General features: G+C 40.0%; 3 protein-coding genes and 4 non-coding genes across 7 annotated transcripts; all 7 read left to right on the top strand.

Moving 5' to 3' along the window:
* The first annotated feature begins 399 nt into the window (after positions 1-399).
* On the top strand, positions 400-5,693 carry zmpste24 (zinc metallopeptidase, STE24 homolog). Its single transcript, XM_041954046.1, has 9 exons — positions 400-802; positions 1,621-1,767; positions 1,848-2,051; positions 2,545-2,697; positions 2,848-2,989; positions 3,076-3,251; positions 3,784-3,888; positions 4,055-4,198; positions 4,288-5,693. The coding sequence occupies exons 1-9, from the start codon at positions 695-697 to the stop codon at positions 4,510-4,512; spliced, it is 1,404 nt and encodes a 467-aa protein (XP_041809980.1). The 5' UTR covers positions 400-694; the 3' UTR covers positions 4,513-5,693.
* A 2,605-nt stretch (positions 5,694-8,298) lies between these two features.
* On the top strand, positions 8,299-9,755 carry atp5if1b (ATP synthase inhibitory factor subunit 1b). Its single transcript, XM_041954314.1, has 3 exons — positions 8,299-8,453; positions 8,984-9,096; positions 9,316-9,755. Exons 1-3 carry the CDS (start codon positions 8,385-8,387, stop codon positions 9,455-9,457), a joined length of 324 nt encoding a protein of 107 aa, XP_041810248.1. The 5' UTR covers positions 8,299-8,384; the 3' UTR covers positions 9,458-9,755.
* Positions 9,756-10,240: 485 nt separating this feature from the next.
* Positions 10,241-13,708, top strand: rpl13a (ribosomal protein L13a). The gene is made up of 8 exons (XM_041954035.1): positions 10,241-10,273; positions 10,469-10,570; positions 11,307-11,379; positions 11,681-11,746; positions 11,973-12,074; positions 12,696-12,781; positions 12,988-13,047; positions 13,460-13,708. Exons 1-8 carry the CDS (start codon positions 10,241-10,243, stop codon positions 13,667-13,669), a joined length of 732 nt encoding a protein of 243 aa, XP_041809969.1. The 3' UTR covers positions 13,670-13,708.
* LOC121619040 lies at positions 11,525-11,607 on the top strand. The gene has a single exon (XR_006007503.1). It is a non-coding gene; the product is annotated as a small nucleolar RNA Z195/SNORD33/SNORD32 family (small nucleolar RNA).
* LOC121619042 lies at positions 11,808-11,888 on the top strand. The gene has a single exon (XR_006007505.1). It is a non-coding gene; the product is annotated as a small nucleolar RNA Z195/SNORD33/SNORD32 family (small nucleolar RNA).
* Positions 12,522-12,597, top strand: LOC121619045. Its single transcript, XR_006007508.1, has one exon. It is a non-coding gene; the product is annotated as a small nucleolar RNA SNORD50 (small nucleolar RNA).
* On the top strand, positions 13,156-13,231 carry LOC121619046. Its single transcript, XR_006007509.1, has one exon. It is a non-coding gene; the product is annotated as a small nucleolar RNA SNORD50 (small nucleolar RNA).
* Positions 13,709-16,338: the final 2,630 nt, after the last annotated feature.

The following is a 16,338-nucleotide window of genomic DNA, read 5'->3' as shown; positions in this document are numbered from 1 at the left end:
GATGAGGACCTGCTTTACTTCTGCATTTGCTGTTGTTAAACCACATGTATGTTTGGTGTCTCATTCATTAGAGGAGTTTTAGCCACTGCCATTTACAAGTGCTGTGCAAGCAGACATAAGTAGACTGCTCTTGATTAATTTATCTTTCCAGACTGTTTCATGTTCGACCAATTGGCGATGGATTCAGACGTTTAAGACAAACAATTAAAATTCAACTACGTTTGAAAAAAAAGGTTGGGTAATTGCTGCTAGAGTTCATGTTAAGACGTGTGGTTAACTTACAAATATGTGTTATCTGACTTAACAAATCAAGTTCCTCACAACTAAAATAAATCAGCTGCGGAACCAAAGATATAGTAGTCATTTCCGTAGGGGTAGAATTTGTTGCCACACCTCCCCGTCAAGCTCGCATGAATGGAATGATACTAGCTGTTAAAGCCTTGACTTAGGAATGAAAAGTGGATGCAAAGATTTCCGAGTTAACAATTTTAGTCGGTATCTGTGGAGTTAACGTGGGGACAGTTCCCCTTTGTTCAACTTTAAAGTGCTGTCTGTTTGTTTGTGTGTAGAGCTGGAGCTAAGTGGCCGCTAGCCTAAAACTACCAGTCAGGCTTGGTAACACTTAACGTAAACGTTATCGTTAGCCTGCTAGCTAGTCATCCCTCCAACAACATAGACCAAAGACAGAGCAAAGATGGTTGAATCTATATTTGACCTCCCGGTGGAAAAGCAGATATTTTATGCCGTTTTGGGATTTTCGTGGACAGTGTATCTATGGGAGGCATACCTTTCTTACAGACAGGTAAGTTAATCATTACTCAGTATCGGACCAAAGTTTCTGCCTTGGAGCTACATGTATTTTTTGAGGGAGGAATATCCGACATCAAATTAATTCATTAAAGAAGCTAACGTTAGCTAACTGAACACGTGTGATTTTAAAAACAAATGATGCACACTTCTTGCAAACTGAAGTATAACGATAAAAGAAGTTTTTTAACAGTGCACAACATATGCAAACTATTTTTTTTATCATGTTTTCTCATGAGCCTGCACTCATATATGTAACGGTACTGTGGTAATACAAGAAACATGTGGACACTTTTAAGTTGGTTCAAATAGTCAGTCATGTGTTGCAAAGCTTTTTCACTTGGTGAAACTTGAAACTGAACATTTCCTCTTTACCAAATTCTTGAAGAATATGTTAATGTTAAGTATGTTATTCTCCTTCTCAGTTTCTAATATGAAACTGAAACTGTTGGGATGCTGTGGGCAGATGTTGGCAGACATGTATGTTTCTAATCCAGTAAATGTAGAAACAAGTACAAAATCCTATACCATCTGAATATTTGTAATTTGTGTCTTAGCAAGTTTTTTTTTAAAGTGATAATGAAATGGCTTCTTTGCAGCGGACTGCTGGGTTTGATGTATTTCCCCTACAAGCAGGATATTGTGGCAGAGCATCATGCAGGCTGAATCAAAAGTGCAAATGAGTGTGTCAAGTTTATATGATGTTTGAATTCAACAAACGACTCTGTTACAGGTCTGAAAGTTGTAGCAAGGGCTAACGATATAAATGAACTGGAGAATAAACATTGCTGCTGATCCCTTTCCCCTCTGCAGAGGAGGATATACAGGTCAACAACACATGTGCCACAGGAACTAGGGAAGATCATGGATTCTGAAACATTTGAGAAGTCACGTCTTTATCAGCTGGATAAAAGCAACTTCAGCTTTTGGTCAGGACTCTATTCTGAGACTGAAGGGACGGTAAGACTGCCAGCAAATCTCTGTATGTTTATGCCACATGTTTAATTTGTCAGGCTTATGTTATGCTCAAAACTTTTCAGCTGATCCTGCTCCTTGGCGGAATCCCATTTATGTGGGCAGTCGCTGGCTCTGTGACAGCTCGCTTTGGATTTGGCTCCGAGTACGAGATCACCCAGTCACTCGTGTTTCTGACGCTTGCCACCCTGTTCAGTGCGTTGACTGGACTTCCTTGGAGTTTGTACAACACATTTGTCATTGAGGAAAAGCACGGCTTTAATCAGCAGGTATACTGACTAAGCAGCACATACCCTTGGTGGCCATAAGTGTAGCTGTTTAATGTTTGTAGTTTCCTTCCTCAGGAAGAACAGCAGCTGTGACCAGCTTCATCTCACGACCGTTACAATGAATTGCAACAATGTTTGGTTCTACTTGAGTTTAGGGATGTGTCACACTATCACCCTCTTAGGGGCTCCAAAGCTGCCAAGGAAGTAGTGTGTGTAGCTGTATTTTGGCAAAACAATGACAATCTGAAACATAATAAGCATGATATGAACAATTCAGTATTTTTTACTGTTAAAGCTCATCGCTGTTTAAATACATTTTAACTCACCACAGCAGCTTTCTCTATAAAGAAGTAAACTACTACATTTTTACAGACACATCAGGAGTCTAGCATGATTACACATGCACACACACACACACCAGCCTCTGTCTCTTTTTCTATTATCTGCCGTTGTCATTTTTAAAACACATATTCATGTCTTGTCTTCCTCTCAGACGATAGGTTTCTTCCTTAAGGATGCTGTAAAGAAGTTTGTTGTGACCCAGTGTATCCTGCTGCCCGTCACATCACTGCTCCTGTACATCATCAAGATCGGTGGGGACTATTTTTTCATCTATGCCTGGCTCTTCACCCTCGCTGTTTCTCTGGTTAGTGCTGCTCACCTTCGTAAACACCGAGTACATGTGGTTTGTTTGCGCTTTAGGGAGCAACTCCAAAAGTAACACATAGGTCACTCTGTAGTTCCACTTTAGCTGTTTTTTCATCACGATGCACCTCCTCTCCCCCTGTGTCCTCAGGTTCTGGTAACAATCTATGCTGACTACATTGCTCCCCTGTTTGACAAGTTCACTCCTTTGCCAGAAGGAGAGCTGAAGACAGATATTGAAACGATGGCCAGGAGCATAAGCTTCCCTCTCACTAAGGTTTATGTCGTTGAAGGTAAAGTAATACTGCTAAATCCAAGATATGTTGAGCATTTCTACAGGTTTGATCTTTAATTGTCTTGAATTTATCCATACTTTCAGGTTCCAAGCGTTCATCTCACAGCAACGCATACTTCTATGGGTTCTTCAAGAACAAACGCATAGTGCTGTTTGACACTCTGCTGGAAGACTATTCGCCTCTCAACAAGTCTGGAGAGCCACAGCCCGAGCAGCCAGAGAGCGATGACACAGCCAGCGAGTCCAAAGCGAAGCCCAAGGTCACACAGCTGTTCTTATTGTGCTGAAACAAACAAACCAGGGTTTATCACAGGCCTTTAGTAGGTTTTGAGGTTTGCGGACATAAGAGTGTTGTAAATCAGCACCCAAATTAACTTGCATGACTTTTCTCCATCTATTAAGTAACACATATTATGTCTTGACTTGACAACATTTTAAGTAAACCTTCCCACTGTAACCTCCAACAGGGTGTCTGCAGGCTCTTAGTAACTTTTAATATGTCTTAAATTCAATTTTATATATATATATTAGGCCTTAAAAGTCATTAGATACTCTTACGTTGTTATTTGTGGGGTCTGCATACACACATTTTCATTCATCCAACCTTTCATTTCTTCTTGTCAAAATGAGTCAAGCTCTTCTGTGTTGAAGTCCATATTTCTGACAAATGTTACAAATCTTTAAATCTGCCAGTGAACCGAATACTGTCTTCGTACTTTATACCTGCACCACTTTTTGTATTGTCTTTGTGTGTAATCCAACAGTGTTGTTCCCTTACAAATAATTTCACAGAACAAGAAACAAGGATGCAACAACCCAGAGATCCTTGCAGTCCTGGGTCATGAGCTCGGCCACTGGAAGCTCGGCCATACTGTCAAGAACATCGTCATCAGTCAGGTGATGAATTGTCTTCATTTGATGGATTATTTTCCTCCCAGAATTTTCTTTTTAAGTCTGCCACCAGAAAAAGCAACCTATTGGTCTGATGACACATGATCGAATGCAGACATTCAGATGTAAGTCGACATGCACGTAACATCGGCAGACTCTGTTCTTTCTGCAGATGAATTCCTTCCTCTGCTTCTCCTTGTTTGCTGTTCTTATTGGACGAAAGGAGCTGTTTGTGGCTTTTGGCTTCAATGACAACCAACCGACATTAATAGGCTTGATGATTATCTTCCAGTTCATCTTCTCTCCGTACAATGAGGTGAGTGTGGGATTGATAAATATTGTTTCATTTGGTTTTTCAGCTGTTGAGCAGATTTTTTAAAGAATATTTATATTTTGTCTTTGCAGCTCCTGTCATTCTGTCTGACAGTTCTGAGTCGCAGGTTTGAGTTCCAGGCAGATGCCTTTGCACGCAGCATGGGCAAAGCCTCTGAGCTTTACTCTGCCCTCATCAAGCTCAACAAGGACAACCTGGGCTTCCCTGTGGCTGACTGGTTGTTCTCCATGTGGCACTATTCCCACCCTCCCCTCCTGGAGCGCCTCAGAGCACTGGGCAACGTCAAGCAAGACTGACGGGGCTGGAAGGGGGAGCCGCGAATGCTGCCTCCTCCTAAGTGCCTCCGCAGACTGCTCCAGGCCCTGTGATGCACCCTGTTCATTTTCTACCTGTTCTACCCCCCCCCCCCCCCATCTTGTTTTATCTTGTTTTAGTCATTTCTCTACTTGCCATACTTTCTATTTTGTTCCCTTTTGAAACTTTGTTTTAAACAAAACCAAAACATATCAGCACAAGCCAGCCTAAAACAAGCCTGAACTGAAGTCTCCCCTCTTTCTACAGTGACACCTAATACGCACCTGCTGAGAGCAACGCTTCTGGGCAATGTGTGTTGAGCAAAAGCTGTTGTCAGAGCGCAGGTCACATTGTGCAGATTGACCTGAAGGTTTAGTTTTTGAAATTATTTTATTTGTGTACAATTTGATCATAACTTTGTTCTAAAAAGGAAAAGTAACAAAGACAGTGCCATTTCAAAACCTGACATTTTACTAGCAGAAGTATACTGAATTGTATTTAAAAGAGTAAAAAAAGACGTGATATGTGGACAGATAGACATCTCCATTCGTACTCATGACAATGTTTTTTGCAGATACACAGGCCAGGATTTGATTTGTCTCTCAAGTGCAACTGTTGCTTCTTTAGAAATCTCTACAGGCCAGCTCAAGAAGAAATATGTCATATAGTCAACAACTCAAATTGTCAGTTTTGCAGGAGGAACTATGTAAATGCTTTGTCACAGTGAAAAAATGTGAGGGTGACATCTCTGTTTTTGTTCAGACAATGAACGCATGATGAACAGAGCAGTGCAGAAAATTTTCCTTTCAATTTAGGTTAAGCTGATTTTCATTTTTTACATGCATTGGGGGGGTTCTTATTTGACTTTTTCTAAAGCACTTGCTTGCCGACAAGGTTCCAACCATACCTGTATATATGTAACTTTGATGAGTAGAGTAATGGTGTGTGATGTGAATAGTGAAAAATGTTGAATGTGGTTTAAAATTTTAAGTTGATACTGTGTTTCTTAGTTTCTTCTCTTGGTTTTGGGCTGGAGTGAGCCCAGAGTTGCCTGGCAAGCAAGGTATTCATAGGGGACTTTGGGAAAGGACTCTGCGAGGTTCCTTTCACCACATAAGCCAGTTCTTGGTTTGTTCACTGAGGGGACTGTATACTTTCTTTGCAGAACTGAATAAAATCCTTCAAAGCATTCACTGTGTTTGATGGCTGTTTTATTTTTAAAATATAGTTGAGAAAATGAAAACTAAAAAGTAAGTTTGTGTTCTAAGCATGGTAGAGAATGGCCACCTCCTTTATTTAGGTCCTGTGACAACTTTCAACACTAGTTTAAATCCAGCTATAATTCTGTGATATGGGACACATTTATTGATTTATTGATTAACTCATACCTTTTATGTATGTTGATGTTGTAAGGGTTTCCTAAGGACTCATCTACAACTATGAACTAACAACTGTCTTCAATGGATCCATTGTACCTTTTTGAATATTTAAGTTTGATTACAATGCTTAAGACTCTGAAAAAATCTGTCCCTAATAGACAAGATTCCAGCTTTAAATTATGGTCATCGTATGGTCTCACAACGCTCATCTCACTTACTCAGAGGAACACTGTGTGCGGCTTTGAGACCCTGCAGAATAAGCATGGCTTGACCCGGAATGAATTTCATAGATATCTGCAATTACGCTCCTATATCGACCATGAATGTAAATTAACTGGCTTCTCAGACACTGAATCAGAATTCTACCACACTTTGAAAAACGCTATGACCATTGTTCCTTTCAAGTCCATCTCAAAGCTGTGCACAGCCCTCTCCAATGCCAACAGGAATAATACTCTCTACATCAAAGACAAATGGGAAGGGGAATCTAGGGCTTCAGATTTTTGAGGAGGTTCGGAGCAATATCTGGTCCTTCCAGTCAACAACATCCAGCTCCATGATCTGGAGAGAGCATTGCTGGAAGAACATTATCAGATACTTCAAGACACCACACCAGGAAAGATATAAAGGGGTATTTATGCAATGCTGCAGGCTATGTGGCTTGACCACTGCTAATCACTTTCATATCGTCTGGGACTGTCCCAAGTTAAAAAATTTTTGGAGGGATATCCAGGCGTCGTTAAACACAGTTTTTAACACCCAATTTCCCTTAAAATTTGATATCCTATATCTGGGCTATGTTCCCTTTCTGAAACAAAAAAGAGAAATAAAACTGCTGCAAATACTCTTGGTGGCATGTAAGAAAACAATTATAAGCCGACTCAACCTACCCTGGATGACTGGTTTGGAATTACTTTGGAAACATTTAAGATGGAAAAATTAACTTACCAAATAAGACTTCAAAAACACAATTTTTTCCAAATCTGGAAAAACTGGATTTTATTCATAACCCCCATAAGAGAAGACTTTATTTGACCCCACTGGTAATATTGCTCTGTAACTCGCCAATTTTATTTTTGTGACTGGCTATTGTTGACTAATTCTGTGGCAGCGGAAGCAGAAATACACCAACCCCATGTTTTTTGTACATAGTTATGTTAAATTAACATGCTATACTAGATTCAAGATTCAAGATTTCTTTATTGTCATTGAGCATGAAATCTCAATCAAATTTGCATTGCAACCCCCATGTTAGAAACAAGATATTAAGAAAGATAAGAAAGATTCTAAAATAAAATTAAGATACTGGAATAAAATAAATCAACATGCAATAAAAATATTCAGAAATGCAATTAAAAATATGTCAGAAATGAAAATATACTAAGACAATAAAAACGTACTAAACAATAAACAATAAAATATACCAGTGAAATGTGCCAACAGAATAAAATATACCAGTGAAATGAATACTAGTGACTACTGAATGAATACTAGCTGTTCCTGTTCACTTTAATCCATATCAGAACCTTCTACAAGTGAACCTGTGTTTATTTATTGACTCTATTTGTTCTGGGCTTTTAGTAAATCCAGGCTCTAAGTGAAAATTGTCTCCACCTGTGCTACCTCAGTGCACTTATTTATGTTATTGCATCACATTATTATGAGGAGAGTGGATTCTGGAGGGGACTGTCACCTGATCCACAAATTGAATTTATCCTTCTCTGAATTTTGATGCCTGGTCGATGGATGTCTCTTTTTTTCTGGTCTAAAACAAAAAACTGGAATGTCACTTACTTCAATTTCTACTAAGCAATGCAACGCTGTACTTGCACGTTCATTCCAAATAAAGATACAATTAAAAAAAAAGACTTTGAAAAAATCCTTAAGGTTTCTCTACTCATGGGATTTTTCTTTGTTCATAGCTTTATTTAAAAACTCAAAATTATTAATTGTAATAATTAAAAATTAAAGGAACAAATTACGTGTTACAGATACCCTGTTAACTGTTACCGTTACGAGAAGACTCGCCAGTTTAAACATATAGCTTGGATTCCTGTAAGAAATCTGAAAATCAGTATCCATATATATGGTATTACTGAGTGAAATCTCCTCGGTTTTAACTAATCAAAACATTAAACGTCCAATATCACCCTTGTTCACCTAATGATACGTTCATGGTGGTCAGCAGGTACGGAAAAAAACACGCTTTCAGACCATACCATTACGAAAAAGCGACGCGTTTTCCCCCCTTTGGCTATATTTAATCACTTGTTGCGTAAAATTAATTGTGGTTGGGTGCTGTAATAGTACATCAATATAGGATTTTTTTTTTTTTTGCTTTGTTTTTTGTTAACCTCGGTTTCTCCATAGGCCAACGTGATGCTGATGTCGTCACCCCCGTCCGGCTAATAATGGCGTCGTCCTGTGGCGTATTTGAGGACAAGGGCAAATTCGGCTGTCACTGTCAACGCTGTTTTCACATGTGAGAGTCAAACATGGCGAGGTTTTTGAGGCCTAACATCAGGAGTTTTGTCACCTCACAGCTGAGAATGTCATCAGACCAGGTAAAATACGTCCCGATAGAACATCAGTCGATAAACACACTGCTTTTTGTAACCGCCATACTGTTGTGTGTGAATCATTTTTAATGAATTAGGCTAATATGTTTGCCTATCTGAAAGCTGCTAGATGTTAGACAACTGTTGGTGACATGATTATATGTGTAAGAGGAAGTTTGCGAAAATTGCCATTGTGGGGCCTCCTCTGAGGTTTTGTTTGCATTGTTGTCACACAAACAGTTTCTGGTCCGTTCCAAATATCTCTATTATAACACCTGGAAAACAAAGAAGCCCCTTTACCTGCTTTGTGAAACAAACTGAATCTTGACCTTCAGAATAGGGTCATTTTCACACACTGACTCTACCTTTACATCACACAAATAAAAACCAGAGACAGAAATTAACTTTCACACTATGCAACTTGAAGCACCTGTCTCTAAATGTCGACAGAGCAAAGCCCTGACAAGGCTCTTACTTGTCTCTGAATGTACACACTAAACATGTCTCTTTTGACTGCTCCCTCTGCCCTGCCTCAGCTGGGTGAGCTGGGTAAAGGTGCCGGAAAAGGCGGTGGCGGTGGAGGGTCCATCAGAGAGGCAGGTGGAGCCATGGGGAAGAAGCAGGCTGCCGAGGAGGAGATGTACTTCAAGTATGCATTTCTTTAGTTTTCAGCAACCAAATGTGGGCTGAAAGTGTTAGGCCTACTATCTCTTTGTTAACCACGGACCCCAAACTTAAAAATCACAATATTTTCATTTTATTATTATGTATGTATTTATTATTATTATTCATAGTGTCCTAATTTATCTCTGTTTGTGTCTCTTTGTCCATTCTCTGTTCCCTCCCTACCTGTCCATCTGCACATAAGGCGTAAAGAGCAGGAGCAGCTGGCTGCATTGAAGCAGCATCACCAGGAGGAAATTGACCACCACAAAAAGGAGATCGAACGTCTGCAGCGTGAGATTGACCGCCACAAGGGAAAGATCAGGAAGCTGAAGCATGATGACTGAAAAAAAAAGTTCCGGTTTTCTCACCGATCCAGCCAGACACCTTTACTCAGATTTCTGCATGCACTGTGTCACTGGGCCAGACATGGATGTGTGGGTGATTGTTCTGTAAATGCTTGAAAGTTATTAAAACCAGTTTTAAAATTAGCATTGATTCCATGGCATGCTGTGGCACAAGTTGTACAACTTTTTTTCTGTGTGCTGTATGTTGCAGGCAAAAGGCCAATCTTTAATCCCTCATATGGAAACATCAACTTATCATCTTGTGTGATGTGTAAATAAATTTGTAATGCAAATGTCATTGGTAGCCCTATCTTTAAGTGCTGTAATTTCCTGACATTTCATAAACAGTTGATTAATCATGAGAATAACTGCCATAATATAGAGTGAAAAATCATTACTTGGAGCTCTTATATCTTTAATGTAAAAATGGAAGAATATCGACTGAGAAAGTACTTGGTCATTAAAATGACATGTATTATTGTAAAAACAAAAAAATAGAACCACTGACACTGAAAATATCTGGGAATATGCACCATGTACATTTTCACACACAACCCCGGTCTTAAATGCATTTTGTAAAAATGGGATTGCTTATTCATCATTATAGGTGATGTTCTGCTTTACTGGTGCACATGCCCATTTACAGTTAATCAAATAACCACGAACCAACTGTCTTAAATGAATATGGGGCCCACAGGCCACAGACGATTATGTAGCCCTGGGGTACTTGCTCACTTTCCCCGGTTGGTAATCCAGTCTTGAAGCACGTAGGTCCAAGCACCAATGTTGGCCAGCAGGAGACTGCTCTTACTTAAGGTCCAGGTTTAAATCTGACAACAGAATTGGCCGGGAAGGCAAGTCGAAAACATAATTTCTCAACTGAGAATAAAGAGAGCATCAATGTGAAGGACACTTTAAACAAAAAGTTAACATAAGGTGTATTAACAATTAGCTAAACTTCTCCCTCCACACAACGGCGGCGGTGGAACATTTGTAAACACTTCCCACTAGAAAGAAATACACTTGTCGTCACTTCCGCCTGCCCCTGCCTTTTACCACGAGCAACCCCGTCCGTCTTTCTTTTCGCACATCATGGCGGACCGGTTCAATAAGGTGTGTGATTGCAGCAGACGCATAATCTCTCTTTTTGCTTAAAAGTGGAGGTTAAGTCTGGTGTTTTTCAGTTAAACTGTGGGCGCAAACTACGGGACAACTTGGTGTAGTCGTTTTATTGTATTATTTTTCTCTTAAGACGTGATTTAAAGCATGTTTGAGACAGCTAGCTATAGCTGAGTGGACAGGACATGCCTTCATCATGGCAGCTTCCCCAACGAGTCAATGCTGTTAGCTTGCTAGGCTCAACGTATGTCATGATTATGTGTAAGTTTTGGAAGCGGACGCGCAAGTGTACTTAAATAGATGTCACTTCTTTGTTTTAATAACATCGTGTTATACGTTTACGCCCAAAGATATTATCGAGGTCTACTTGCGGTTACCGTGTCAGCATGGTTTGACGTTGATGCTAAGCTAACGCCATGTCCGAATCGGAAATTTAGTAGGGTCCATGTGCTAGTGGAGGTTCGTGGTTCTGTTCATGGATTTAACAGTGAGTTTTGTTATGTCTGAAACATTTTTCTAAGTAGCAGTGGTTAATACGCGGACGTCTTGCAATTTCTGTTGAGGCGCTATCATGGTCTTCATGAGAAGTGACCAGCAGTCATTTATTGACAACAATGTGAAGCACCCGTCTAATGTGATTAACGCTACTATGCAGGTTGATTTTAAAAAAAGCTAATTCTCGTCTGATTTTTAGTCCCAAGATAATATAGCAGTTTTGTCTGATCTGCAGGTTCTGCTGCTTGATGGCAGGGGCCATCTACTCGGCCGGCTTGCTGCCATTGTGGCTAAACAGGTTCTGCTGGGTAAGTTTTTAAAGAAGGATTTGAGGTCTATTATGTGTATTTTGTTTGATAACGGTGTCTGCCAAGGCCATGTCGACTGGCCACATGACCATTGTATTTTAATACCAAACGGCACAATAAATGAGAAACCGTTGAATTGCCTCAGTCTGTCAATGATGACAAATTTCTCACCCTTGCTCGAGTTTAACGACCATGAGAAAACTCACATGCACTACCATCTGAGACAGGACGTAAATGATAATTAACATGACAAGGTTTTTCTTATGTGCAGAAGTTAAACTTTTTTTTACGTTTTTCTTAGGACATAAAGTGGTGGTGGTGAGATGTGAAGGCATCAACATCTCTGGCAACTTCTACCGCAACAAGCGTAAGTAGGGTATATGTCTGCTCAAAAAAGCTTTTTTGTTATGCCCTGTATTGACTTGCTTGTTGTCAGTGATGTTTTACCACTATTCTTTGAGTTTCAATGACCATGAGAAGACCTTACATGCACTACCATCTGAGACATCAGCCTTCCATACTGAAGTGATGGTTGCCTATATTTAGTGTGTTTGTGACTTGCTTCAAGTGAAGTCTGTCATGTTCCTCCACAGTGAAGTACCTGGCTTTCCTGCGCAAGAGGATGAACACCAACCCCTCTCGTGGACCGTACCACTTCAGAGCTCCCAGCAGGATCTTCTGGAGGACCGTCAGGGGTGAGAATGAGATGCTACTCCAGACATGGAAATTCAATACTCGTGAAAAATTCTTAAACTGAGATGTTGTTAGAGTATCATTTGAAGAACTGACACATTTATTGTGACAGAAATTGATAAACAGCGTAGAAGTAATTGAGAAATTTACTCACAGAAATTGTTTGACTGTGCTCTAAAGAGTTTGCTGAGCTCCATTCAAGGGGAGTAAATATTTAAGTGTAGACTACATGAGATTTAGCTTAAATATTTCTTCAGTAAAATTGTTTTGCTCCCTTGCTCGGCTTAACTGAGATGTCCCAATGGTCTAGTAGCAGGTCCTTAAACTATTAATCAAATCGAAGATCCAATGTTGGTTTTGAAATATATCACATGTAGGTTTTTAGGAGTTGACAATTTAGCAAGTGTTATCTGTGCACTCATTTGACCCAGCACAAGTGGTTCCTTGCTTGACGGTGATGATCTCTTTATCCCGAAGCTGATCATCTGTTGATGAGACAAACTTTTCGGATCTGATTGCTGAGTTCAGCAGGGGCAAACGTTGTGCTTGGACAAATGGACATTTGGTACAGCTGCAGTGGTTGCTATTTAAAATGTATCGCACTTACAAGCATTCTCTACCAGGCATGCTGCCCCACAAAACCAAGAGAGGCCAGGCTGCTCTTGAGAGGCTGAAGGTGTTCGACGGTATCCCCCCACCATATGACAAGGTGATGAATTGCAAACAGCCACTATCCATGTTCTGTTTGGCCCGTTTATGTGGCTTTAACTCTGCTGTCAATGATGTCACAAACTTCCTTACGTACCTTGTTTGAGTCTTGACTTTGAAAACAAATCACCCCTGAGACATGCTATCCTGTCAATGCTTAGATGTGCAGTGTCCTCCTGTATCTAATTTTGGATTTTTGTTCTACAGAGGAAGCGCATGGTTGTTCCAGCTGCTCTTAAGATTGTGCGTCTGAAGCCCACTCGCAAGGTGAGCCCTGAATATTTGATGAACTTACATAAATGAGCTTACCTGGCTGTAAGCACGGATAAACTGAAATCAGAATGCTTCAATTTACCTGCCACAACGGTTCTTACTTGACGGTGATGAGCTCTTTATCCCGAAACTGATCATCTATTGATGAGACAAACCTAACGGATCTGATTGCTGAGTTGAGTCAGGGACAAGTTGTGCCTCAGGTCGAAGATTGAAACATAAATGCTCAAACATGTTGAATGCAATATCAAAGAACATTCAACACATTCAAGTTTTTTTTCTTGTCTACTGCAGTAAATATACTTCATTTTTCACTGTGAACCCATGTAAACATCTTAGGCACATGATTGAGTTTGCTAGTGGTACACCGTGGAACATACTAACTTTGATTTTCTTCTCCTCTCAGTTCGCTCTCCTTGGGCGTCTGGCTCATGAGGTTGGCTGGAAGTACCAGGCTATCACAGCCACCCTGGAGGAGAAGAGAAAAGAGAAGGCCAAGCTCCGCTATGCCAAGAAAAAGACAGTGAACAAGCTGACCAAGCAGGCAGAAAAGAACGTTGAGGCCAAGATTGCAAAATACACAGACGTTCTGAAACAATATGGAGTCCTTGTCTGAGCAGGTTACCCCTGGCTAATAAAGATGAATAACTGTTTATAGAAAGTGTATTGACTTTTTCATTCGTCCTAAATGAAGATAGCACTAACAAAGTTCGAAACGAAGTCCAAAATACAGTTAAGTGGTATGCGTGCTGGTAGATGGGTTAAATGTAAATATTCTGTGAATGAGATCTTGCAGTACGGAGACGCTACAGTATAAACAGCAGCAGATCACGCATGTCTTAGGCCTAATGTGGTTAATGTAAAAATTTGGTTGCAGACAGTTGAGTAACATTAAGAATTTTACAACACTTGCATTTGACTTGAGGGAGTTATGCAATTAATATGTGCAGGTTTTATGACAACCACATATCACACGGATGTGGGTTTTTGAATAATTTAAAACTATGTACATCCTGCAGCACTTAAGTCACTGCTGTTGCCTTTATAACCTGCATGTAATTGGAAAAGCACTGCAGATTACTTCCATTATAGGACTGATGTTAATTTGCAAAACTGCTGAATCTTTATTTCTGCTGTCCTGCAAACTAAAAAGTGGTTTATATTGTAAAAGCCAGAGGCATAGCTCCCTCAGAAGCCTCACTGAAACATTACCTCTTATTGAGAGGGGGAAAAAATGCTTGTTTCAGGCATGAGAAGTTTGATACATGTTCTTCAGAAATGAAATTATTCACAGTATGGTCAATTCTGAAGTCTTACATGAAATTAATTCTGAATTGTGAGAGCCACTCTTAAGAAATTTTCGCACTTCAAATTGTAATAAAATGTCAAGTGACTAATCTCAATGGTATTTTATTCCAGGTCTCAAAGAAAACATTTTTTCTCTTCATATTTACCATTTAAGCAGTTTTCAATTTGTTTCATCATCTGCTGCAACTATAGTGTAACATGACAATAGGATTATGGGAGTTGCATGTAATTTTGCCTCTGCTGTAGTAATTACAAGGCTGCAGCCCTATTTTATTTTACTGATCAGTCATGACAAGACATGAAAAAGAATGTACAAGACAAGTAATAAAATGGCACCGCTGTACATTAATTTCCTTTCATTATTATAGTATTTGCAGGAGAACTGTAGATTTGGAGCAACATCATAAGCAGTGAACTGCTTATTGTTCCTACTGCAGTTGAACATCTCTACCAGCAGAGAGCAGTGTTACACTTCAATTTACTTGTTAAAACATTGACAATTTAACTCTCAAGTAATCTGGAGTAAGTAATTATTAGTAATCTACTAACGAGTTAAATTAAAGAGCACAGTACAGGTGTCACTGCTGCTCTCCTGCACTGAGGAGTTTAAGGAAAAAATAGGGTGGCTTCCTTCCTTTCTACTGACTTCAAAAATGTGTGTACTTTTTAAATATTTAATCAAATATGATTCAATCGTTCACAAACGTACTAAAAAAACAAATCCTTCTAATTGGTTTGGGCAGTCCAAAAGGATTAATGTCCTTATCTCGTTTTAGTCTTTAACAATTCAGATTGAATTTAAGGGAATATGAGTAAAATACTACAGAACGTGGCCCTGCTGAAGTGGTCTTTGTAAGCTCCTCCCCAAAGTGTTTCACGACATGTACAATGATGCATTACCCTCCAGACGGTACCGGTAGACGGTAACTCTAGCTACTTCTGTTCAGGAGGTTATCATACTGTTCAGGTTATTTATCTGGGGGCAGCTCAACATACACAGTTTAGCTGTACTTTTGTAGGGAAACAACTCCTTGGAAGGAACAGGCCACCTTCAGTGCCCTTTTGTCCAGCTTTCTGGACCTTGTCCACTCAAAATAGGACAGACTGTGAGGTTATTAAAAACTTAGTTCTTCCCTCTTTTTTCTGGTGCTATTATTACATTTTGTTACCCAGCCGAGAAAAAGAGTATCACTTTTGCCATTTGGTGGGTTGTGAGGGATGACTGACATAGTAAAGTGTCAAAGCCTCTGAGGAATGCTACTGAGCATCAGCTGGGTGGCTCACATCTGCATCAGCCTGTGTGCTTTTACATGACAGCATTCACTAAACATGTGTTTATAGGAGTTAAGCACAGTAAAGGACCTCCCGACCCTGCAGTGGGATATAGCTGCAGGTTCACACGAACCGCGTAAGCCACCGTTTCCCAACCTCTCTGGCTTTTGTAGTCCCAGTGATTCCTCTATCTCACATTATTTAATTTGCAGGGTTTTTATAACTCAAGGTGTAAAATAATCCACTATTTCAAGGCAGCTCTCCAAGGCATCAAAAGGGGTTGCTAGTCGATTCTTTTTTGAGTGGATGGTCGCCTCCTCTCTCTCCTCTCAGTGTCATTTTAGCACAATAGAGCACGTGTGGTGAAGATACTTTTTACACCAGAACATGACATCTTTAGAACCGCCATGTTGGCCCTGTCTATTTGCTGAAGATGGATTCGGATACTGAGACGAATGCTGAGAGACATCCCTCGACAGAAACGTCTCCAAGCGTCTGCTGTGCCACTTCCTCTGAGCATCTTGCAGTTTCTTAAGACGATTAGTTGTGCGCGTGTGCGGGCATTGAGTTTGTGTCATATGGCATTTCATAATTCTGAGTGAGTCCAATCGAGGAAAACGTTGGTCTTCCTCATTAAAACATTTGGCGTATGGAGGATTTCTTGCATTACCAAAAGCTGGCACGACATCGCATTGATTCTATGTT

The sequence above is a fragment of the Chelmon rostratus genome, chromosome 15 (genome assembly GCF_017976325.1).
Source record: "Chelmon rostratus isolate fCheRos1 chromosome 15, fCheRos1.pri, whole genome shotgun sequence".
NCBI classification, from domain to species: Eukaryota; Metazoa; Chordata; class Actinopteri; order Chaetodontiformes; family Chaetodontidae; genus Chelmon; species Chelmon rostratus.
The sequence above is the reverse complement of the archived record's forward strand: the minus strand, read 5'-3'. Positions and strand labels throughout refer to the sequence as shown.